The 25654-nt window shown below is 38.4% G+C and overlaps 1 protein-coding gene and 1 long non-coding RNA gene across 12 annotated transcripts in view; one reads left to right on the plus strand and one right to left on the minus strand.

Moving 5' to 3' along the window:
* Nucleotides 1-25654, plus strand: part of AOPEP (aminopeptidase O (putative)) — a 200532-nt gene that overhangs the window by 98504 nt on the left and 76374 nt on the right. For 6 of the 10 annotated variants that reach the window (XM_038170281.2, XM_072030776.1, XM_038170282.2 and 3 more), the window contains 4 exons: nucleotides 7485-7545; nucleotides 8749-8955; nucleotides 22214-22276; nucleotides 22996-23079. In XM_038170281.2, the coding sequence (XP_038026209.1) occupies nucleotides 7485-7545; nucleotides 8749-8955; nucleotides 22214-22276; nucleotides 22996-23079 (415 nt within the window). Of the gene's footprint in view, nucleotides 1-7484; nucleotides 7546-8748; nucleotides 8956-22213; nucleotides 22277-22995; nucleotides 23080-25522; nucleotides 25624-25654 lie in introns of those variants that run through there. The other 4 variants (XM_038170285.1, XM_038170290.1, XR_011805683.1 and 1 more) reach the window with 3 other exon arrangements.
* LOC119714410 (uncharacterized) lies at nucleotides 7-10449 on the minus strand. Of its 2 annotated transcripts, none has more exons than XR_011805685.1 (3): nucleotides 9707-10449; nucleotides 8471-8564; nucleotides 7-462 (listed from the first exon to the last, which is right to left on the minus strand). It is a non-coding gene; the product is annotated as an uncharacterized lncRNA (long non-coding RNA). The 2 variants fall into 2 exon arrangements; XR_005261603.2 differs by having other exon boundaries at nucleotides 8471-8624.

The raw sequence follows: 25654 nt of genomic DNA on the forward strand, positions 1-25654 counted from the left end.
GTGAAAACCAGGCCAGGAAGGTCAAAGGAAAAAGTAGAAATTTGATCTGTTATAAATGGCTGAGTCTTTAAAATAGGACTATAATCAAAGTTTACAATTTATTAAAGGAATAGAGGTAAGCAAACAGCGCTGGGTGTGCCGGGAGTCTCTGCTCCACCAAGACGCACCCCAGTTACATCAAGCAGTTGATTTTTATGCTCCCAGGCTAATACATATTCATTACTACTTCTAGAAAAAACAGGGTTATTATAATTAGTTTCTGGAATCCAACCCCTCCTTCTGGAGCATGCGTATCAGTCTCTGGGGGTCCCTGCGGGGGTCTCTCGTGCTGAAGGCTCATAGTCTTCCTCCCTCTTGTCCTTCTCCTTTGTCCAACTTGGCTGTATGTCAAAGACTTGTGCAGCGTCCCCCACAAGCTTTGCCTTCTAGTTGTCCTTCAGCTTTCTCCTTCTTCTTAATCTCCTGGCCAGATATCAGAGACTTGCATAGTGTCCCATGCAATAGTCATAGTAGTTAGCAGTTGTTCTGAACCCCCCGCCCCCAGATATCAGAGATTTCAAGGAACAGCTTACAAATACACTTCGCTTCAAGCTCTCTATTGACATGAATTGCTAAAACATTCCTCACAGATCTAAATTTCAGCAGTGCTAGCCATAAATAATAGAATTTCATTTAGTAATATTCTGAATGTTTCTTCCAAGCATATGTGTCTCTCTTTCTCTGTAAATTTTCATTTATATATACACACAACAATACAAGACTTGTGATGTAGCTATCCTGTGCTTCCCCCAATTATTTAACTCGTTGCCTTTAACTTTCATGTTAGGGCAGCACTGAGATCTCGTGTTCACTACGTGATCTGAAGAGCCAGGCACAGCTGCTCAACTTAATTTGTAATCGTCCTGCCAGCTGCTCTTGGAACATGGTGCATGGAATAGAGTGATGGGGCCACAGCTTTGCCCCAGATCTGTGAGAGCAGAGAAGATGGTTGTGTTTTTGTTTTTTCCACAAGCAGTAGTCTGGAACCATACCCTCCCTGTCACACTGTGTGCGAATGGGGAAAAGATGGAAAGCACTAATGGAAACCCAGTGCCACACAAGTTCTTTGAAATCCTCCTGTGTGTGGCTGGCTGAAGACGATACAGCTAGTCTTTAGCAGAATTTTGAATCCATCACTGCTTATTTGTTGTTTTGTTCTGTGCTACCTCAAACTGTGCTGCATATGCACGTTCCTTAAAACTAAACATTGCTTACTTGAAAAACATTAAGCACTCTAATATTGCAATGGAGACTGGACTTTAAAAATAATAATAATAATAAAAAAAATTAGTAGTATGGAATCAAGCCAAGCTTATTCTCAGCTGTGCCAACAGAGGCAAACTAGTGTAGCTAAGAGTAGCATTTGGCTCATGGGAGACTTTTGTAATGAGAACCGTGTTAGAACTGGCAGAGAGCAATCATACAGTGTCAGAACTGGCAGAAAGCAATCATATAACAGTGTGGAAATTTTCTGTAATTATTACCTTTGAGTAGTGCTACAGTATTTTCTGCTTTTTGATACACCAGCCTATATCTAAAAGATTCTCTCTCTTCCAGTATATAAGTCCTTTCATTTTCAGTTACAGGAGTTTTTTCAGTACATTCCCAATAATGAACAGTTCCAAAATACAGACACAGCTGCTTAAGTGGCAGTCACTGATTTTTCCTGCCTTCTGTACTCAGAGGAGGAGACCTACATGCCTACAGGGCACTTCACTGCCTGCTCTGACTCAATTTTCCCAGCTATAGGAATCCACTCTCCAAGACAGGATTCTTCTATTCCTGGGCTGTGGCTGAACACTGACATCAGACAGGCCTAGCACTACCTTTTTGTCCTTTAGCATCTTCTAGCTTGCCTTGAAGGTACATTTTTTCCAATTACAGGACTAATGGCAAGAAGAACAAACATATATGTTATCCTTACCTGTTTTCAAATTCTTTTGAAGTGTAATATGCAGTGACTATAGCCCTATATTAACTTGGCCTTTCTGTAACAAATCTACCATACTACTCGCTTGTAAATGAGGCATCTCTTTTGCTCATATACATTTTGAAAGCTTGCTGCAGTTTCTTCAAAAAAAAATAAAATAGTAAGAAAACCCCTCTTACGTGTCTGTGTAGCATGGTGCACTAAATTTGATTAAAACTCTCAGTGGTTCCTTTTTCCCCAAGGCTTACAGCTGTATTCGCTGCTGTAAATTGATCCTTTCCACATCTGCCTAACATGTGAGCCATGCAAAAACTCAGTGTATTTAAGGCCCTGTAGCACAGGGTGAGTTTCACCAGCCTCAGATAAATCAGAGTTGGAGCTGCCTGTGCTCTTTATGAGTGCAAAAGCAGTTTTTGAGTAGGTCAGTTCTGTTCTTTGGGGTTTTCTGGTGGTGTTTTTTATTCAATAACATAAACAAGAAGACTAATAAAGTTATTGTTCTAATAATACATAGTAGACAAAGGAAAGCTTGTGCTACATCTCTGCTATTTGTACTGTTAATAACTTGGTCTTACTAACCACATTCCTTGAATGTCTTTATAAATTGTCAGTTAAGTACCAAACCAATGTTAAAATAATGCTGTGATTTCAAAGCACCGTTCTACATAGGTATATGTCTCTTTCTTTCATATTTGCTCTCTTGGATACTAACATTAAAGGCTGGGATGGAGACAAAGAGCTGGTAGGCACCCAAAGCAAATAACTGGGAAAGGTTTTTGGTTTTATCTGGTTTGTTTTTGTGTTTGCTTTTTTTTTTTTTTCATTATTTTTGATTCCTTTTTTTTCTTTTTTTTTTTTTAAGCCAGAATATATATATTTTTGGGTGGTCCTGTGTGGAGCCAGGAGTTGGACTTGATGATCCTGGTGGGTCCCTTTCAACTCAGGATATTCTATGGTTCTATGATACATATGCTGGACACAAAACAAACACATAAAACAAACAAACAAATTAAAACATATCTGGAAGGTATGGGTACTTGACAGTGTCACTGGTCTGTCAGTACTCTTTGATTTGCCCTAACTATGCCTCCATATAGCTGGAATGGCTCATTTTGAAAATGATCGATGTAAATGAATGTATGTATACAGATGAAGCAAATCAGCAGATCTGCTCATTGTAATATTTTTAGCTGGATATGTTTACTTCTTTTCTTCCTTTAACACCCCACCCCCACCCCACTCCACCCAAAAAAGTTATGCGCTTTCATGAGCTCTGTTTATTTGCTGCAAAATTTTATTCTGAAGGGACAAGATCCAGTCTCTTCCTTGAGTTGCTATGTGACAATCTTTTATAAGGCTAACTTTGAAACTATCATTAGTGCTAGTGTTTTACAGAGCTTTTTCTGAAGCATTGGATCTGGCCTGTACTGTATGGATGGATGTTAGGAGGTCATTACTTGGCTGATCAGATTATAGTCTATACAAATTGACAAGGGATGATGAGATAATGGATACACTAGAATTCTTAGTTTTCATCAAGGAACTGTGGAACAAAGCAATTAAAAAAACTGCGGTCTTGACAGAACTCTGCTGTAGTGCAAATCAATTAAACCCAGATTCCCATAGCCCAGTGCAGTACCTTGACCAGAAGGCCATTCAGGAAATCAGTAACACACCAGATTTAAGTCCATACAGATGCTTAAATGCAATATAAGCAGGTTGTATGTGCCCTTGGCTGGTGAAAGCTGGTGGCAACCTTTCCAAGGATTTCTCAGTTAAGCACTGATTATCGATACATTCATAATAGGTCTTTGCTATAGTCCACATATTACTAATTAAAAAAATATATATATGTTATATGTTGACTTTTAAATATATATATATACCTTTTTTTTTGATGAGTGCTAATAAGAATGGCCTAAATTGGGGCCAAAAAAGCGAACAAAACAAAGTGTGTGAAATGCAAACAAACAAACTGCATATGGGAATATGAAAGGATTTTTAGCTGAAGGCTGAATGTGAGGGTGCTGTAGACAGAGTAATGGTAGTGTTGTAGTTTTTACCCTTGAGATATATGTCAAAATTTCAGGAGAGACTAAACAACTTAGAAGTGGTGTTTCTGCCTGGATTAGTGTGTTGTCAGGACAGTGCTATTCCTTTCAGTTTCATAAGCTTATTTCAAAGCCAGTGTTCTGAAGTGAACCATTGTAGGCTTAAAAAAAAAATAAAGGGGGAGAGGGAGGAGTATATAATAAATAAAGGTACTATGTAGCAAAAGCAGTGTTATTATTTTTTTTTTTCTGAGGAAATCTTGACTTTTAATCTTTCTTTAGGTTCTGAAGAAGAAATGGAGAAACTGGCAATGTAAAGCTGTGTTTCTTATCCCTAAATAAAACAATTAAATGCACAAGTAAAGGTATTTTTTCCTATCTGCTAGCTCTGGTTCAGCATTGAAACACAAAGCTGTGTTGGGTTTGATTCATGCAATAATAAATTAAAAAATTGTTATTCTGATTATGCTACTTGAGACAGAGTAAGTAGTATAATCCACCCAATATACCTTTGACTGTATAAAATTTGTGTGTTCAATTTTAAGCTAGTCCTGTATGTGCTTTTTGCAATAACCAAACAGTAAGAAGCACTGAAGAAAAAAATGTTGTCTTATCTCAATGAAAGTGAATTGACTGGCTGTTTGGAGATACTTTGCTTTCTCTGTTCCCTTTGAAAAGGACTCAGCTAACTTAGATTAGACACCAATATTTATAACACCGCATGAAGAATCTGGCATTCAAATGCTCTAAATTTCCACAAATAACAAGGTACTGTTAAAAGCTAACCAAATCTAGAAAAAGTGAATAAGCAATTCACTTGAATGTAAAACACCACCCCATTACAAGCACGGTATCTATGCTCAGTTATCTGTGTAAAATCAATTTCCATAGTGATCAGACATGCAGAATGGCAATTTCCCGAAAATTCGGAATCCTGGCCATGTAAAAATGCTTCTACTTGAATGCTGAGATCATTTGAATCATGTGATATAAGGGATTTATTTATTTACTTATCTATTGGTCTGTGACACTCTAACATCTCCTAATGTTTACAAGATATATTTTGTCATTTCAGACAGCGATTGGGAAGATTTATTTTTCTCTTTGGAGATCATTCTTCTCATAGGACTTTTTAAGTCATCTCATCCAGGCTAATAATGTCACCCCTTACTTGTAAAGACACTGGAAGAAAGGCTGGGACCTAAACTGCATGAACTGTCAAAACGTGTTACTAGCAGTGAATAGGCTAGTTGTGTTTCCACATTAAACCTTCTTGGCCTGCACCAAAATGTACAACTGATCAAAACCTGAAAAAAACTTGAAAACAAAAAACAAACAAACAAACAAACAAAAAAACCTTGGGAAAAAGAAAAAAAGAAAAGAAAAGAAAAAAAAGAATAGAGACCAAAAGCATTAGATGTCATTAGTGCTGTTGTGACAGGAATGTTCTTTTTCTTTAATATGTATCTTAGAGTTTTCACTAGGATGCTATATCCTGTGTATACAAGCATGTCCTGGTAGCTGAAAGACATAGGACAGCATTTGTTAGTATAGGCTTTTTTGTGTTTAAGGCCTTGGTGATTGCTTTTTGCCTTTGTTATAAAATTCCTGTGTAAAATTCCTTTTGGACAAGTTTATTAGGACCAGATTGTGTATTTTCTGTGGTACTGTTGAACAACTCAGTGCATAGTCAGCTGACTCTCTATTTTCATCAGGTACTCCCAGCCTTTATTCACATTAGCAAAATTTTATTCTGTCAAGTGGATCTGATCATTTTAATTACGCTTCCTTCAGAAATCTGCTAAGTGAGAGTAGGGATGGCAGATCTAACAGCATGGTGGTGTGGCATGGAGGACGTAACTGTTAATTCTACCTCAGAGGAATACAACACATAATACTGTTGAAAAATGGAGGGTAAATTTTTCATCTTGGATTCAGCAAAGAATATCTAAGTCAGGCTATAACCCATGTCTGGATAAGTGCTGCTGCTACACATGTTCATGTCAATAATTTAAATCTTTGGTCACTCCAAAAAAACCTAGCCAATTAAAAAAAAGAAAGAAAAAAAAAAAGAAAAGGAAAAAAAAAAAGTAATTACTATGATCAGTAAACGCATGGAAATTTTTACTCTATAACTGTGCTGACTGTGTCATCCAATAGCATATTGCTTGACTGCTTTTGAGACTCCATAAGCTCTCTAAGCATTAGTTTTCCCATTTGCATGTCAGGCATAACAGTGATTGATCCGTCTCTCATTGGCATAGTGAAAGTTAATCTTTTAAGGTGTTTTAAAATCATTCAGTAAAAATGACTGATGGATTCATTACTAATCCTTCGCAGTCACTGGTACAGTACATAAATAAGCCTCTTTTATGGTCAGAATTTTGAGCAGAGTTTTGTCATGGTATGTGAAAAAAAAAAAAAAAAAAAGCAAACAGGCTTCTTTGTCATGTAACTCTATTAAAAACTGTCTTGAGATGCTTGCCTTCCCACTTCAGACCTCAAATGGGTATTCTTTTCTTGGGAGCTTTGTTTAGGGGTCTACATTATACACATGAAAGTGGCTGCAAGTACTACAATGAATCTTGCCAAGGCATAACTATGCTCAGGACTGTGCACATCAATTTTCCTTCTCAGAATATTTACATTCATAGAGAGCTTACTCAAGTGTTGAGTATTTTCAGTATTGGAATGCAGCATGAACACTAATTTACTTTTTTAAAAATTGACTTCTCTGTAATTTGGGAAGTTTTTAACCTGGGTTTAAGTAAATTCAACAAAAGTTTCTTACAAAAACAGAAGGGGAAATATAATTAATGAATGCACACATAATTAGTGTGTGTTTCTTTTAGTCCATACCACACATAATTAGCATGTATTTATTTTAGTCCATACAGCTTGATCATGACAAACTACTTATAGTTCATAGTAGTTGAGTCTCCAGACCATGCTGTGACTTCCCTGTGAATGTTATCAGGGTATAATCAGGGAAAGTGCAGAAAAGATGAAAGTGAAACTGAAATATATTAGATACTCGGTAATTCTGAGGATTAAAATCCATCAGTGCCTTTTAAAATCCTTAAGTTTAAAGAAGCTTTGTTTCATTTCATTTTCTTTATGTATTTACATTTAGGCTGCTTCTATAATAATACTCTACTCAAAAAGTCAAACACCTGTTCCTAATTTATGTTTCATGACTGTAGTTTACCATCTTACACTTTCTCTGTCAATATTCATAAGTTCTGAATTTATCCTTTTTTTTAAACAAACAAAAAATGGATCTGTCTTTAACATGGTCATATCACCTCTAATGGTATTATCCATTAAAAAATAAAGAATTTATTACTGCATTACAGCTAGTACTTGGAATTCAAGGTTTTGCTCAGCTTTTTTGTGGTTAATTGTCACATGAAAAATTGTTGGTTTTCTGTGTGTCCGTTAACTTTTTTGTTTATTTATTCAAGGTCTGGGTTAACTGTTGAAAGTATCTTCACAAACTGGCTTGACTCTTCTGGAATACCAAAGGTAAATACAAAATATCTGTTCTCAGTTCTTTGTGGAGATTTGCACATTATATCATACTTTATTTTAAATTAACAGTTTTGATTATGACTAATTTCTAGATCTTTAAACACTGATCATTGACTTTTATTTAGTTATTTAGTGGTCACAAGCATTTAGTGGTCACTTCTACCATCGTCTCAATGAACCTGCAAAAAGACAAATCTTACAAAATATATCTTCCTGCTTAATATTGTAGTCATTGGAAGTATGCTTTACAGTATAATGCTGGATTCTACTAAATGTTAGAAGCATTGCTCATAGTTGTCATTATAGAAATTACTGACAGTCATATGAACAGCAATGACTTCACTATATATTAAATATAATTATTTGTACTTTGATGCTTTGTGGATAGTGTGAGTTGCTTGTGAATCTGCTGCACAGATAACATTTCTTTGGGGGTCCAACTCTGTTGCAGTTGAGACTGAACATTATTTCCTGCTTTTAATGTCGAGAACTTTTTCATATTAATGTTTTAAATTATGTGAACTGAGAATACTTAGTAGTCTGTGGTATTTGAACACTTTGTATATTGCTTTTGTTACAAAATTGGCATCAGCCAAAGAAAGGTATCCCTGTAGAAAAGTTCCTAAAATAGCTTTTTCCAAAATATGTTTTTATTTTATATTTGGTGCTCTAATTATAATTGGTTTGCACTACACTGGCTTTGCTTAAGTTGCTTGGAATTTATCTTAAGTAGAGCTTGCATTGGTTTCCACTTTGCATTGCCATTTTTAAGAGTTAGAATGATAACCTGGTTTGTATGTGCAAAAGTGAGAGGTATATAGGCAGCATGGCTTTGGCTCTCGGGACTGAGCACGTTTGCGAATAGAATTGTCAAAGTGGGTCAAAATGACAAGCAGTGGTCTGTGAACCTGAGCCATACCTGAACATTGTGGTTGAGTTCTTGTCAGCTTCAGAGGTATTGTGCACCTCCATTGTTCTTTTTGTGCTGTACAAGGTTCTCTGGGAAGTTTTGTCTGGAGATCAAAATGTTTGAAGACACCATGAAATCATGGAATTTGCTTTTTGCTGTAAAACTGTTGAAAGGAATATTAGCTTTAACTGGAAGAGGGGAAGGGAAGGGGCAGTATCATCATGCATCTTCATGTTCGTTCATTTCTTGAAAAAGGATTTTGATTTTAATACTAAATTTCAATCAAGGTTTTGTTCCTGATAGAAGATCCAATAGATTGTAGAACAGCTGCTTCAAGTATTGCACAGAAACTAAAGTTGCACAGTTACTGCTGTAAGATGCTGAACTGGCTGCCTGAAATGAAAGACTTTTCTGGCATTTTACTTTTAAGTATGTCTCTGAAGATGTCCCTTGCCAGTTTCCTACAATCAACTCTAAAATCACAAATAAGGAAGGTGAGAATAGACTAAATAATTGAAAATAGTGATTAGTGTGAAAACTGAACTCTCTGTTTATGTGAGTGAGTAGTATGGGCTGTTCAGAATGTCTAGCAAGTAGTTTCATAATACCCTGGGAGTATCTACTGGGTGTGTAAGCAAAATATACAGCAAAAATATTGGCACATTCAGTGGGCTTGTAAATCATCGTAAATTTTTGTTAATGACCAAAGAGATTTTCCTGATAGTTTGGCTGTTCTGTTAAATCAGCAGTGCCAACTGGAATAGTGCTGATTTAATTTTCTGTTCGTTTGAGAATCAGCATACGGACTTCCATTTCTCTCTCTCTCTCTCCCTCATCAATAACCTTCTTGGCAATTTACTCTTGTTGCCTTCAGCACATCTCAGGCTCTTGCGGGAACTGGTTTCCACTTTACTGAAAGAAATGGAGTTATCATTCAGTGAATACAAAGCCTTGTTCACTTAGTGCTTTATTAAATCATTTAGGGAGGCCTTATTCCTGAAATCAAAACTGTAGAGGTTGCCTAGCAGCTCCTAATATGTTGTTAGTATCTGTAATCTGAATATGACTGTATTTACTGACTAGAGAACTATAAATACACTAGTGTGCTGTACAGGAGCTGATACAGAACCCCCCTTTAAAAGTATTTAAATTATTATCTTTCCAGCAAACTGATTTCTTAGCTCTCATGATAGATCAGGGCTGGCAAAGGCATGTAATCCACTTTCTTACATTCAGTTGAATTACCTGCATCAAGGAGAAGCCCAGGGACGCCACAGAGTTGATTTCTTCTCTTTTATAGGTTGCTAGGTGAGTAGACAAGGGTGTTTGTAGAGGAAGGCTTCTGTCTGCTCCTCTGGATGAAATGACATGGCTGAGCCCGCCAGCCAGGCAGTGTGAGCTTCGTGAGGCACACATTGCAGCTGATTGCCTTTCTTGTGTGGTGGGGCAACCAAAAAGCAGCTGGTGAATCTTTGCTCCAAAAATGTCTCAAAGACAGAAAAGCAGCGTCCTGTGCCCTACACAGGATTTGGCAACTTTCTGCTTATTGCCCTTACTTTGCAGACTGCTCAATGTCCTGTAGCATGGTAGTTAAAATATCTCCTGATTTACAAATAGTATCTAAGACTTCACTGCATTTGGAGTGGAAACCTCCCTACTGAAAAGATTAACCTATGTTACAGGGTCAGGAAGTATGCATCATGCTGTCCATTCTGAAAATTACATCAGAACATATTTCTCTTGTATCTTTCCCATATGTGGATTTATATGTTTTCTACTGTCTTTGTTTGTTTCCATGGTGTTTTTTTGTTTGGGTGGGTTTTGCTCAGGAAATTCATGTCGGCAGTTAATACAAAGAAAATTTACCAGGCTCAGCTGATTTGCAGCAGCATCAACCAAAGTGAAACTCCTAAAAAGAGTTTTCTTCCATGGTTATATCCAAATGTATCTAAAGTACCCGTGCTTTGTATCATTTGCCATCCCTAGCCTGTTTCCAGTTCTGTGCAGGGAACAGTATGTGTATGTATCTATTTATATATATACACTCCATTATACTTGTAGTTTATAATTAGCAAAACTTTAATATTAGTCAATCTCTGTTACCATTGCAGTCTTTGAAAAGGAATGTTGTCTTTTCTGGGCCAGTTTCCAGGCTCTTATATATACCACTACTAATCAAAAGTAACACTATGTGAATTAAGGGAGTCATACTGATAAATAAAAACAGAATTTGACCTACTGCCTTTAAAAAAAATAAATAAATAAAAATAAAAAAAAATCTACAAGCCAATTTACACTTTCAGCTTCTGTATTTTCTAAACCATTAAAGGTTAATCCTATAAAAGAAGTGTATGTGCTAATGCCTGGCCAGTCTTCTCATAAATGGGAGAGTATCACAGCACAGTGGCTCCCTTGAAGCTTGCTGTGTGGTAAGGTTTTCTTATAAACAAAACAAAAGGATCATAAGAGATGAAAAGCAAGCATTTCTGAAATATGAGCTTTCAGGAGGATTTGTTTTTCCAGGAAAGCATTGTGGTGGTGTTAAGTAAGGTGAAGCACGGTGTGTTGTTGAACATACAATCTATCAAACCATGTATCAGCAGCCTCCAGTCTGTAGTTCAATCTCAGAAGTGACTCAGAAGCGACTCACTGTAGCAACTTTTCATCATGCACAAGGGTAGTAATGACTTAACGCCACTAACTGTAGTCAATGAATTAAGCTGGCAAGCAGAATCAGAAAAACCAAACAGTATTTAGAGCAGGAAAACACCTATGAAACTACTTAAATCCACTTCATTCCTGCCAGTGACGATTTGTTCTCTGAAGTATGGTTTCTGTTGTATCTTTCAATTTGTGTAATGTCCTACTTTAATTAGAGTTTAAAGCTAAAGGACTGTATGCTTGTTGAGCAAGATCTTCTATTCTGCACAGATTTGTTTTTGTTTTATATTGTCCATCTGCTTTTATGAGAATTGGTTATTCTATCATAGTGCATTAATCTTTTTTTAAAAATAAATGTAAAATGTTTATTTTAAATTCTTGGGAATTTTTAAATGAGTAGTAGAAGAAATAACATCAAGTAGTATCTGCGTCTCATAAACTCCCTACAAGTACTTTTTTTGCTCATTCCAGTTTTACCACTTTTAAATTTATTTATTTATTTTTTTCTCTGTGAAGCTACATTGTTTCATAGGTTGCTATTATTTACTGGTAAACTTGAAATCTATCCTGAGTGTTCTTGGGGTGTGCATTTGATTTGTTACCTTGTGTTACAAAAGTGACCCTCAGGTTCCCTCTTAAGTTGCCGCTGTATCCTGTTAAAGCACAATTCTTATCCTCTCTTCCAGCTTAAGTTGTATTCCCTGATTGTAGTAGGTACTGCCAACAGGTATGTCAGAGCATGTGCATCTTTCTGAGAGCATTGGGAGAATACTACTCCATGATTTCTAATTCTGAATGAACATTGGAAGACTGCTTCCTGTTACAATACTAAGAATTTTACCACTTAAAAAGAATTTGTATTTTTTCCTCTCTGCACTATTTCTTGTTACTATGGTGAAGAAGTAGCTTAAGCTCTGCCTACTAATGTTACTTTTGTAAACCAACTATACTTCTGGAAATATGCAGGCGAAAAAATTCTTCCAGTGGTGAATATTTACTCATAGTATTTCTAGTTTTACTTATATGTGACTGGCTCTTGGGTTGTCCTACTTGAAGAAATGGAATGCAGAACTAAAGGAAACTTCATGAACTATTAAAAAAAAAAAAAAAAGAATTAAAATGTAGTTTGTGCAGTGTTCTAAATCAATGTAGGTAATATCTTTCTATGGTTTCATAAATTTTAGGGGATGTTATAGCAGCAGCTCAGGCACTTAATATGATTTCTCATGAAGCAGTCTGTTACTAAGACGGCTCCTGGCTTTTGCCCCAGTTATAAGCTTTATAGATTTCCTGTTTCCTTTTACTAAGAGAAAATGACAGATGAAGGGATAGCTCTGCAGGCATAGTGGCTGTGGCACGGATGCATTGTAGCATAGTGGTTAAAGTCAATTATTAACAAACCAAGCAAATTAAAGCATTTTTTAAAAGAATTGTCTAATGCTTTGTAACTATCCCTAGCAGTTGCTCACACAAGCTTTACAGAGGGTACTAGAAAAATTTTCAGCAGAAAAATTCTCATTGTATTATAGTGTAACTGAAGGCTTGCATATGTTAACGCTTGGTATTTCTAGTCAAGCCTTATCTTGTACTTTTTTCTCTCTGGATACATATAATAACTGCATATTAGTGGATGTCAACAATGAAACAGTAAACAAATGAAATCCGTGTTGTTTGTTGAGATACGGTGAATTTGTAGGCATTAGCAGCAAACATGACGTGCTATGTAGAAAAATCTTATTTAAGCTTGTAATTCAGGGAAACAAATGGGAAAGGGCTATGAAGAGGTATAAATTTTCATACTTATTTAATAAAGTTTAACTGTGAATGTTAGATTCATTTCAAACTTGGTAATAAGTATTAGTCACAAGAATAACGTGCTGCTGCTTAAGCACTGAAGTTTGCTACTCACCTTATCTTTGATTATTTTATCTGAACATAGAATCATAGCATGGAGCCTTTTGTGTATGTTTTCATATCATTGCAAGGGATATAACTAACAGGTACTGAATTCTAATAATTCTAGTGAACAGGTATATGAGAATTAATCTGAAGAAAATGTAATTGCTACTTAGCAAGATACATATTCTTGTACATGGATGGAAAACACCCTGAAGATGCTTCCCCTCAAAAAAAAAGGGGGGGGTGGTCCTATTGATATTAAACTGCTTGCAGATTGGCAGATGAAAAAAAACTCCCAAAGTCCTTAAAAACTTAAATTAGCACAGATCAACAATATATATCAGTTCATGGAATCTCTAATGATAACAAGAGAATGAGAAAAAACTTTTTCCATGTGAATCATTAATGCTTTCTATTTTCAAAAATTAGTCAACATTTCCTCCCATTTCCTTAAAAGAAAAGATGGGATTTAGGAATATACTGCATAGTACTATAACATGCATAAATGAGAGTTGAATTACAAAGAGAAACAAACGAAAACAGATTGCACAAACAGACTTTCTCTCTACACTGTAAACTCTTTGAAAGCTGTTTTAGATAAAGATTATGCATTTGAAAGTCTTTCTAGACAGACCAAACTGGAAAAAATTGATATTTTGTTTGTGGCAAAGTATCAAATAAGTTAAAAGGTCTATTATTATTTAAATAATAATAAGGAGGACAAAGTGATCTAAAGAAAGTAATTGTCATAAAATGTAATTATAATTTAATTAGATGTTCCTATAAATAATACTTAATACTGCTAAACAAGGTCCAGACTGATGTGTTTTTGTTTGCTGGATCATTCAAAAGCCCAAGGAAATTGCTTATATAAAATGATGCATCACCAAATTTATTTCAGATATATATATATTTCAAATTCAGGCATATCTTATAAGATTGTTACAGTTTTAGAAAGTTTCAGGTAAATTTCTTCAGGATTGCGTGTGATTGCTGATTTTAGGGGCAAAACAGATATTCATCATCAAAACAGCATTTTAATGAATTGTTGTGTGGTTTCCATTCCAAGATTGGAAAACAGGCTTTCTCAGGTTTGCCACCTACATAGTGCTGACTAACTTGAATGTAGATGTTCATTTTAAAATATTAGAGTTGAAAATATTGGCCACAACATTTTAGTGCCTCCGTTGTTCTTGTTTCTAAAAGTGAAGTTTAAACTATAATTTTAGTAATCTTATTTTAGCCATTAATTGAATGATTCAGGAAAAAAAAAAAAAAAAAAAAAGGCTTCTGAGATTCAGAGCTGGAATGCACTTCTGCAGTAATGCTGAGGTGGATACTTCACTGGATTTAGTTTAATGACCTGCTAAAACACTGGCATACCTCTCCAGTCAAAAGTGAGATTTTCACAAACATTTTTCTGTTTTCCCTCAGGATGTCCATTGGCATCGTGTAGCTTAGAGGTACAACAGTAGTACTAGTATAGTAAATCTGAATGAGTAATAGCTTGTTCAAAAGGTTAAAGTGCATTTGAAATAATGTTCCATTTCTAAAATAAAGGTGGACTGGATTCCACACGTTTGTTCATTAGAATCTCTTTCAAAACAAATCTCTAGCAGTCGTTCCGATTCCCTTTTCCTATTAATTGCATTGCTGAACACAAAAGCTATGTTATGTGCAGAATGACTGGGCTTATCCCTGCTAGAAAGGAGCTATGTTTGGTATCTCAAGAACAATAAGGGTTTGCTGCCTGGTTGATCAGTGCTGGTTCAAGTTCACATTCCCAAGCTCCCATTCCCCCACCTACATATGCAGGGGGTGGAAACAGCAAAGGGAGGGAGGACAGGTCCTTTTTTTACACAAAGATGCTGAACAGAGACTTGCCAAATATGTACACAGTCAGGCTTGCATTGCCATAAACATTGATTTTAATCCATTCCTTGTAAAAACAATGAAAAGAGCAGAAGTTAGTAACCAATTAGTTTTTACTGTGTCTGTTGTTTTACTTGCCTAGTGGAAACAATTCACAGAGGCTTAAAATATTTTTGTGATACCTTGCAAGAAAACAGATTTTCTATATTGATTAGTGAAGAGTAGTCCTCTAAACTTATGAAGTCTCCCCAATTTAGCATCCATTATAAGTAGTTTTAGCAAGCTGGACACCAGATATGAAATAATGAAAAGTCAAATTCTACTTTACTAAATACATGTAATATTTGAGATATATTTAGTGCAGGAGAATGGAGAGTTGGCCATGAAGCTCAGGGAAATATTGTATGTGACAGAAACAAGTTACCACCTTCCACGGTGGTCTAGGGCTTTTGAAAGAAACACACATTTCACCGCCTGGAAAATTTCCCTGTTCTCTGGACTTTTAGAGAAACACGCTTGTGAATGGAAGGAATGAACATGTAGGGAAGATGTGTATTTGTACACATAAACGAGGTACACCATGTACCTGAAATCCACGTAGCCCCCTGTAATGCTGGTCAATAAAACTGTGACCATCTGATTCAAGCAGAGGTCAGAAACTCAAAGTGCGCCCGCCACTGCATTCCCAGCTGGCCTGAGCTGGGGAAGGAAGCTCTTGCTTTTGAGCTTGGTGATTTTTTCATACATTCTGCAAAAACACTGCACTACTGAAGTACCTCTAGAGAACAGATTGTAACAAAACATTGTAACAGCCTTCATTCCATCTGCATCAGTTTGCTGTCCTCCACAAAAGTAGATATTAGCAATGTCAAGGTCTTTCCTGGTTTATATTACCTTCAGTCATCCCCTTATCATTTAGCAGGGCTTTCTGGTCATAAAGATACTGTGGTGGTTTTACCATGCTAGGCAGCTAAACACCACAACTGCTCTCTCAGTCCCCCTCCTTAGATGAGGAGGGGAAGAAGTAAAGTAAAGAACAACTCACAGGTTGAGATAATTTAATTAAAGGGAAAAAATAATTATTAACGAAAAAAAATATTATTAACTAAACAATTTAACTAAAGGAAAAAAAAAAAAAAAAGGAAAGGGAAAAAGGGAGAGGGAAAGGGAAAACTCAGTTTTTCTCACCTTTTTTGCCCACCCCGTAGGAGGGTTAAAGAGAGTCCTGATGCTGTGCCAGCACTGCTCAGCAGCAGACACAACACTGGTGTGATACCACTGCTGTTCTAGCTACAAGTGCAGAGCACAGCACTGTATGGGCTGCTGCAGGGAAAGTTAACATCCCAGCCAGACCCAGTACAGATACAGATGATGATCACCTTCTGTTTACTAGTGGAGAAAATAGGTGATCCTTCTAAAACCCATTCTATCTCCATAAGAAAGTTTGGTGGGTTAGCCTGGGCTGGCTGCCGGCTGCTCACCAAGCTGCTTTCTCACCTCCCCAACTTGAGAAAAGTACAGGTTGAGATAAGTACAGGGAGACCACTCACCAGTTCCTCTCTGCCAAGTGCTGCAGGGAGATGGAGAATGGGACCTGCTGTCAGTCCCTCATGCTTTGGCTGTGCCCTGCCACTCCTTCTGCCTCACAGCCTTCCCCTGCTCCAGCGTGAGCTCCATGCCATGCAATGCAGCCCTTCATAAATTGCTCCAGCATGGGTCCTTCCCATGGGCTGCAGTTCTTCAGGAGCTGCTCCAGCTCAGGTCCATACCAACTGCACCACAGTCCCTTCAGGAGCAGAATGCTCTAACATGGGCCTGCCACTGGACACGGCTCCTGCCGGAAAACCTCCCCCTGCACTCAGGACTTGTCCATTAACCAAAAGCCACTAAGTTTTGTTGTTGTTGTTTTTGCCTTTTCTTAAATACATTCTCACAGAAGAATCACTGGCATTGCTGAAGGGCTCAGCTTTGGCCAGCGGGAGCTTCCTTTTGGATCTGACTGAAACTGACTCTGTCTGAGATGGGGACAACCCCTGGTATCTTCTCACGGAGGCATCCCCTGCATCCTCCCCTGTCCCTGCTACCAAAACTTTGCCACATATACTTAATGCACAAGGGGTGTGTTTTTTTTCCCCCAGAATGCTTTAGCTATTTTGTCTGCTCTCTTCTATGCCCACAGTGAAATTTAAATGCCAAAATGAAGATATCTTGGGAAAGATAGTTTTGAAAGGTCTATTGGCTGACAAAACTAATGGTCAATATAAAAATAAGCAGTAAAAGCCATGGTTCAGCTAATAGTTATTATCCTTAGCATATGGGCAAACAGAGAACGAATTGACTTTTGTCTTGAATAAGTTTCCTTTCTGGAACTGCTGGAAGGGTTTTTGATTGCTTCAAGAGATCAGTAAGACTCAGAGGTCAGTGTCTCTGAAAGATGTATTTTATTTCTTAAACAAGAAACACAGCCTTGTTTCCTCTGAGTCTCTTCACACTGGAGGAGGAAGGAAAACACTACCTGTCACATGAGTGGGACAGGACTGTCCGGTGTCTATGTTCAGGCATGTTTATTTTTGGTTTTCCCTGTCATTTCAGTTACGAGAGCAGCAGCAGCAACAACAACATAATAATGCCAAGGGACTTTCAAAGTCCTATGTATTTCGGCCAGCCAGCAACTATCCACTGACTATCAAGATCTCAGTGTTGGATGGAGCAAAAGTGAAATTTATAGAGGTTTCTCTTATGTCAAAGATAGTTGAGCCCTGATATTTTCCTCTGGGTTCAGAAAGTCTGATTCACATTACTTTTAAATTAAACAAGTGCAGGGCCAACCTGAAATGTGAGGCCTCATTTCCATACATGACTGTATTAAAAAGCATGACATCTTTTAAATATTTTCTTGCTTCTTGTAGAGGAAGGTGTTGTAATTTACAGTCTGGACTGTGCTTTATTGAAAAGTATTCCCACATATGGGAATACTTCTCAAGCAGAAAGGCCTAAATATAAAAAAAACAATAATATACTTTTCCAGTTGCTCCAGAAGGTCACCTAGTGAGAGTACCTGATGAAATCAGAATTAAAAAAAAAAAAAAAAGCATAATCAAAAGTATTATTATAATACATATGTGATATATAATTTATATGTCATGTGCTACATATTATTATTTACTAATAAGTAATAAGTCTTATAATAATCTAAGTAATCTAATTATAATAATCTAAGTAATAATCTAATATTTAGAGATCCCATGGGCATGTGGTCAGAGATACTTTCTTTATCAGACTGTGAGTTTGATCTGGGACTAAAGAGGCAGTTGCAGTGATTCATCTTTAGGTAGAAACTTTATCCCTAAAGCACGGCTGTTAATATGGATATGAAGGATGTATTTGCAGTATATCCTGCCACAGTATTTGAAAGTCATGTTGAAGTGTACTGAAAGTACATCCTCAGAGTTTTTGTTTCTACAGATTTTTATCTCTTGGAGGTAGATATATTTTCAGGAATGGCGAGTTTGATTTGAACATAATGTCTCTGTACAGGTGTTGAACATAATGTCTCCGTACAGGTGTTTCATTGAAGAATGTTAAAAACAGCATGCTGATCTGAAAAGAGTATGTTACCACCACCACAGACACTTTTGGAGGAATTAGAGCACTTGGATTTATGTTATCAACATAAATTACCATTTTTCCTAAAATACAAATAGAATCTGATCTCCCACTTCAGTGAATGAAGTTGTCCCCATGAAAACTGCAGTCAATTGGAGGACTTGCTGTTCTTAAAGGAGCATAGTCTGGACTGGATTGCTTTTTCAGTAATTTTGATCAGCCGTTGATGTACTGTGTCTTGCAAGTAAAGTTGCAATGTGGATGCAAGCAGCCACCTTCTGACTTTCAGTGCTAGCCTACTGCCTCCTGAGTGTCTCTGCCAGATTTTGGTAACAGTAGGTCTTTAAAAGGCTTGAAAATATTGCCCTTGGAGAATTATATAATCCAATGTTTCAAGCCATTATTAATCATTTTGTTAGCTTCTGGATAAAATATTGCTTTAAAAATTTATTGCAATTTTCCAGAGATTTTTCTTTTCTCTTGCTGTTGTCTACATAGACCTGAATATATATACATATGTGTGGGCGTGTACACACAGTGTAAAATTCAGTAATTGAGAGGAATCGAATGTCTAGAAATTAGAGACTGGAAAATATGACTTGACTGCATTAGTTACTATCCTCAGCTTTGTAGAAGCTCTTCTAAAATTCATTTACAGTAATTAGTTTTTTTACACTCTTTTCAATCTTTTGTCTTTGCTTTCCAGTATCTGAAAACTTCTGCAAGCAAACAAAATGCCACCGATTCAGTGTCCTCCAGAGATAAAATGACCTTGGTTGAGCAATACTGAATGCTTTAGCATTAGAGTGGCACAGACCAGCTGAGATTATAGACAATTCATGCAAAGGGAAAATGTGCAATTATGATTTTTCATTGATTCATGAAATATCATTAGTAGTCATCACAGCCTAAGCAATATAAAATCATTTTATGCTTCAATTAAAAAGGAAATGGTTGCCTGTTGCATAAATATCCTGTTGTTTTCTAGCGTATGTACAATCCTGAAAATTCATTGTATGCTTGGGACCTGGTCTGACTTGAAGAATAACTGGTGTGTAAATCCCTGTCTATGTCATGTACAAAGGATATTGGGCCTATCTTCATCCAGTTGGTAGAAAGTGCGACCTCTTCCCGCATATTTCAAAATTCTGCTTTAGTCCGGGTGCTGCAAGAGTGAAGGATCCTAGCATGCTTTGAGATGGATAAATGCTTGCTCCCAGTCTAAGCGTTACAAACGATAGCTCCATTAGCAGTTTCTGAAAGCTGTGCCCAACAATGACATGCAGGGTGGACTCAACCCTTAATTTCAGTTGTGAGGGGATTCGAGAATGACAGGTCATGGTCATGAGGACACCAACTAGGACTGCTGGTGAAGAATGAGGCAGTCACAATCCCGTTAATTGGGGTGTTCTATTGCCCTTTTATCTAGTGTAAGCTCTTTCCTTTTGGGGTGTGGAAGAACGTGTTGGAGATCAAATATTCTTAAAACAATCTTTCATGTGCTGTCTTCCCCTCCTCTTCCTTTCATTCTTTCTATTCTCCCTCTCTTTCTCACTCTCTCCCCCTGTTTTCCAAGCAAATTTTCCTACTCTGATCATGAGATAAATCTTACTGAAGCCCGAATAAGTAGAGTTAACAGCTGACTGCACAGCTGGTGTGCTGTGACTACAGCTCCTTCAGCCCACCCTGCTTCTCTCACTGCTTTCTTTACACTGCAGTCTGTCTGTGTGGACACATTAGTTCCTATCTCAAGCAGCAGTGCTGTCATCCTACAGTAGATGAGTGTGGAAGCTATGATGTGCACGGCAGACAGCACCAGGGAACCCCAGGTGTTGGCTCCGCAAGGTATATTTCCATTATAAAAATCAATAACAGCTCCTGGTGAGTTGCCTTCACTGCTGTGCATTACTGGCAGGAAAAGAGGAGCTACTTCTGAGTTTTAACACACATTCTGTTTGTTTCAGAAAGTAGGCATTTTCATCCCAGGCCGGCCTCAGGGTGTTTGGGTCTACAAATCAATGTCTCTTCTTACCTTTTTTTCCCTACTTTTCTCCAAACTTTTTGACAGGAGAGAAAGTGTAATTCTTTAAAGTATTTCGGTAAAGTGTGTCTCACTTTTTCTATGACCCAGTCCCTCCCATAACTTCTGTGGGAATACATGATCTAATCTGCTAACTGATTAAAGGAACGCTGTTTTTTAGGTAACTGCATTAATGCGTGTTTGCCATTAACATCACTTTTTTTTGTTCATGTTCTTGTTCGGTTTCTTTGAACTGTGCTCTATTATTTGCTTCATTCAGACACGCACAGTTCAAGAGTCAATTTATAGCAGCTTTCCAGAGCTACTGTTTAGTGGAAAATCTGTTGTCTTACGAAATAAAAATACGTTGTTGATACCGGTTTTAAGTGGACCTGTTGTGTGTGTGAAATAAAAATCTATAATAAGATTTTCTACTGTGATAGCTCTATTAAAAAGTTCTTTGTATAATAGGTCATGGTGAAGTTGCTTCTATTTAAAGCATTGAGTTTGATCTCAGCTTTGATCTATAGCTTTTGATCTTGAAAGAAGGATGTTGTGGCAGTGAAACAAAAAGAGTAGGAGAGAGGTTTTTTTTTTTTTTTTTTTTTTTTTTTTTTTTTTAGTTATAGAGTTAAAGGGATACTGTCGAGATTTAGCACACACTAATTTGGACCTACCTTTATTTGCTTAAATCTGTTTGCAAAGTCCATCTATTTCTACTTGAGAGGGAGTTTGCTCAAGCAGTTGCTTTGATGAGCCTTCTTTTTTTTTTTTTTTTTTTTACAAAAGCACAGCTTTTCTTTTGAAGCTTTCAGGGAATTGTCACACAGAGCACAATCTAGTTTTAAAATCCTGAAAACACCGTAATTACACCAGGTGGGGACTCGGTCTGCCTTTTCGTGTGCGTGTCTTGTTCCAAGTGCTAAATGCGCGGCGTGCAAAAAAAAAAAACCCCTAACCCAGGAATTTCTGGTGGCTGACACCGCTCGGGTGGCTCCCATCGCGGCGGGGTTTGAGGACCTGGCCGGGGGAGCCACAGGAACATCTGCTGGCAGCCCCGTGCCTACATCTAATCACCTGCTGCTGACCCCGGCTTGTAACCGAGCCCTCAGCAAAGGGCTCGCTGCGCCCGGGGAGGAATAAAAAGCCTGCTGCGGGTCTCGCTGTTAGGGCGCGTTTCGGGATTTCCAAGGCTTTTCGCGCAGCAGCCGCGCTCCTCAGGTGTCAGGCAGGGTGCGGGGACAGCAGTGAGTGGGGCAGGAAAGGGCTGGGCAGGACAGCGTCCCTGTGGGGCGACACACAGCCATGGATCCCGGGGGATCCATCCCAGCAGGGGCCGTCCCCGGGGACAGCTCGGGGCCGGCCCGGGGGCGGCGCGGCAGCCCCCCGGCGGCCGCCCCGCTGCCTCCCGTCCCCTACGTCTTTAAGGCAAGGCTCCTCCTCTCCGCGGGGCTCCGGGGCCCGGGCACGGGGGCGGGGGACCCCGCGGAGGTGTTTCATTTCCGACCGAGGGCTGCGGGGCGGCCTGGGCTGGGACGGGACGGGACGCGACGGGACGGGGCCTGGGGACGGGGCCTGGGGACGGGGCCTGGGGACGGGGACGGGGGTGGTGGCGGCGGTGGAGCGGGCGCCTCGGGGCGAGGCTGTCGGGGTGGGGGCTGCCGCCTCACCGTGCTCTTTCTCCCCCCGTGCAGCCCCTGCTGGAGGAGGGCGAGACGTGGAAGGAGAGCCGGCTCGTCCAGCAAGTGAGCGGCGAGGTGAGGGGGGAGCCGTCTCCGCGGCTGGGGCTCGCTGTCCCCCGGCCGCCCCGTCCGGGGTCCCCCCCCTGCTCCGTCCCCTGCAGGCTCCACCTGACCCCCCTCCCGCCACGCTTTGATGCGATTTCACTGAAATAAAACCAAACCTGCGTTCGGATCAGGAATAAAAAACATCCGTATTTTGGGGGAAAAAAAAAAAAAAGAAAAAAGCAACACCCACGTGCTGTTACCTGATGATTTAATAACAACCCCGCTGTCCGCAGCTGGCGTTGGTAGTCTGCAGCAACGCCCGAGGGGGTGGCAGGAGATGAATTTTGTGAGAGGGGCAAGGGGTAGGGCGAAGAGGTTTTCCCCGGGATTTCTTTTTGCACACAGCAGTGGTAGCTGTCCGTTTGGCAGCCTGGTCTGGCATCAAGCACGCTTCCCTGATGCAAAATGAAATAAAATTCCTAAGCTGAAAGCTGTAAGTTTGCTGTAGGAAAGAGCAGAAGGGAAAGTGCTTTCGTAGGATGAAGAACAGCATCTCGCTCTGACCATGCCCGAGTAGCTAAGCAGATTACCTAAGAACATGTCACTCTTAGGGAAAAACGCTTTTCCTCTTTCCAATGAAGCAATGGAAAAACGTGTCTCGCGTCTGTTTATCGCTTCTTACTAACGCTGAGTAGCTGCACCCAGGTTGCACCTTCTTCCTAAAAATCCACTACGGTTTTGAACTCCAGGTCACAAAATGGATTCGGACAAACCAGAGGATCAGAAAAAGCGGCAAAAAGAAAAGAAGGCAGGATGAAGGCACTTTCCAAAAGGTAAGGGATCGCGATGTGCGTTTGTGCAAACGGACAAAGGGCAGCACGACTGAAATGCTTGCAGCTGATTCCATTCTAAACGTTAAAGAGGTGGGTTTGATCATCTTTGTCAAGGTGATTGCAAAAGAGTGTTATTGATAATTCCAGTGTTTCATTCTGATCATTATGGAAATCAATTTATAGTCCTCAGATCTGTTTATAATTCCAGGGACAAAAGTTCCCTGTGTTTGCGTTTAACTTGAATGTTTTGCAGAAGTAAGATCAGAGCACTCTCATCAGAGGTAACTTGAGAGCTTTTGTCAGGATCTGCACCATTATTTGCAAGTCTTCAAGTACTGTTAGCTGAGAAATGGTTTTTCTTGGTGGGTTTTGGGACAAAAACATATATGCGTGCACTGAAAAAGGTGCTGTAACTGCGTCTGGCTCGTCATTCGGAGGGTGATCTGAAAATCATATAGGGGCATTCATGAAAATGTGTCTTGGTGGTTATTTTAAAAATAACTACAAAGGATTTTAAAACCGAATGCAACCTTAATTAAACTATTTTTAAACTAGTGACTTTTCGTTTACCTATTGTGAAACATTTGTGCTATAATATTAAGCTGACCATTTAAAATACAAAGTAGAGAGGTAAGTAATCAGCCAACACTTGTATTAAATAACTATTTTATGTCCTCTGGGGAAAAAAAAAACGTTTCTAATAGCTATCACAAATGAATAGGGATATATTTCCAAATGCATTATTAGAATTATGATTTTTCTTGCTTGCTTTGGTTATAGAAATATATTTTAATTATTATTTTTAAACCCTTGTTACCTTTAAAGGATTAAAATAGCAGTATGTTGTTTTGCTGTTTCGACAGTGCTTCTAGAATGTATGATGAATCATTGCTGTTTCTGTAGCCAAATTCTTGCTGATAGCATGACTGCCAACTCCTGGGATGTGTTGCCTTAGTATGGGCATTGCAGTATTTAACAAATGTCTACAAAGTGCATTGTTGTATGTGGGTGACTTACCAGCTCCATGGTGAGTTTAAAAAATCACCAAATTGCATCCTTCAGTTTGGTATTACTTTTAATTTGTAACTGGTATACATCATTTAGGAAAAGGTGTTTTGTATTTGTCACACTTCAGAATGACATGATCCAAACACAAACGAGTGCACCAAATAATTACATTCGTTTATTTTCCCATACGTGAATTTTCTTTGCACATTTACCATTATTATTTACAATCATTTGTGTTAAGATTAAGAACAATTTCTTAAAGTAAATTGTTGAACAAAATGCATTGAAGGTCCAAATAGCCCTAATACAAGCTACAGTCTGCTTACAGTTTGAAGTAATTTTGAAATAATACAAAGTAGGTCCACATCTTCCAAAGTGCCGTTAGAAGTATCTTGCACTGTTACACCGTCTTCATCTCGTTTTGTAGGAGAAAGCTTCCTCAGTGCAAAACCTCCTTATGACAAATTTCCATTTATATCTGAGAGATTATTCAGCTTCTACTGTTCCAAGGGTTGTGAGATAAATCTATAGGGTGTAGATCAGCTGTGTTAGAAATGCAAATACTAATGTATTAAACTAAGATATGACTACTTTTAAGAATAAATTGTTTTAAGGTCTGTAAACAGAAATGTGAACTAAAATTAAAGGCAAGAATACACATTTTCTTCTAATATCCTTAAGTATCAATTCTCGGAGATTCAGTGTGGATTCAGAGAGATGCATTGGCAGGGTACTCAACTGCATGGGAAAGAAAAGACATGTAGATAACCTTACATTTGGTACTGAGACTGTTGATTGGGGACTGAGGATGGGAATCACGTTCCTTGGAATAATGACTTTTCCAAGAGTTAGAGATGAGAAAAAGAGGAAAAAGGAGTGAGATCTCCCTGGTGCTGGCAGAACCTTATTGCAGTATTTGGATTCAGGCTTTTGGTTCTAGCTAAGTTTTTGATACAGACTTTACCAGTCCAGGTATGTGTTGCCCAGGCAGAGTGGATGGGGCTGATCTCCATTCCGCTAGAATTCTTGACTTTCATCTGGCTTCATATTGGCCTGTAGTAGAAGCAGCATGGCATAGTTCAAGTAATCCTTTGTGGATAAACAAGAAAATAAGAAAGAAAAAAGTACATAATGAAAGAGGAAGGTGCCTTTGAAGAAAGCAACAGAGACAGAGGTAAAACAATGGAGTGAAAACAGGAAGATAAGAAGAAGAGTAAGAAGTAAACAGAAAAGTCAAAGATTGGGTATCAGCTTATATCACAAATGTAATTGAAGTAAGGTTACTGACCTGTCTGCTACAGCTAGAAAACCAAGCTATACATTGATCTTGTTGATCTTAGACTTTCAGAATGAACACAAACTTTAAATACAGCCTTTAAACTTTCATGTTCCTGTGCTGTCCAATTTTCCTCTATAATTTTTTTCTTTATGATAGGAAGTCCTATTTCTAATACAAGATGGATGACTTTGCTATACTGAGACACCGCCAAATCAAAGCAACTAGTTCTGCATCCAAGTACAAAATCTAGGACAGAGGTATCTAACTATGGAATAAGTGAAACAGAAT

Source organism: Anas platyrhynchos, chromosome Z, assembly GCF_047663525.1.
Source record: "Anas platyrhynchos isolate ZD024472 breed Pekin duck chromosome Z, IASCAAS_PekinDuck_T2T, whole genome shotgun sequence".
NCBI classification, from domain to species: domain Eukaryota; kingdom Metazoa; phylum Chordata; class Aves; order Anseriformes; family Anatidae; genus Anas; species Anas platyrhynchos.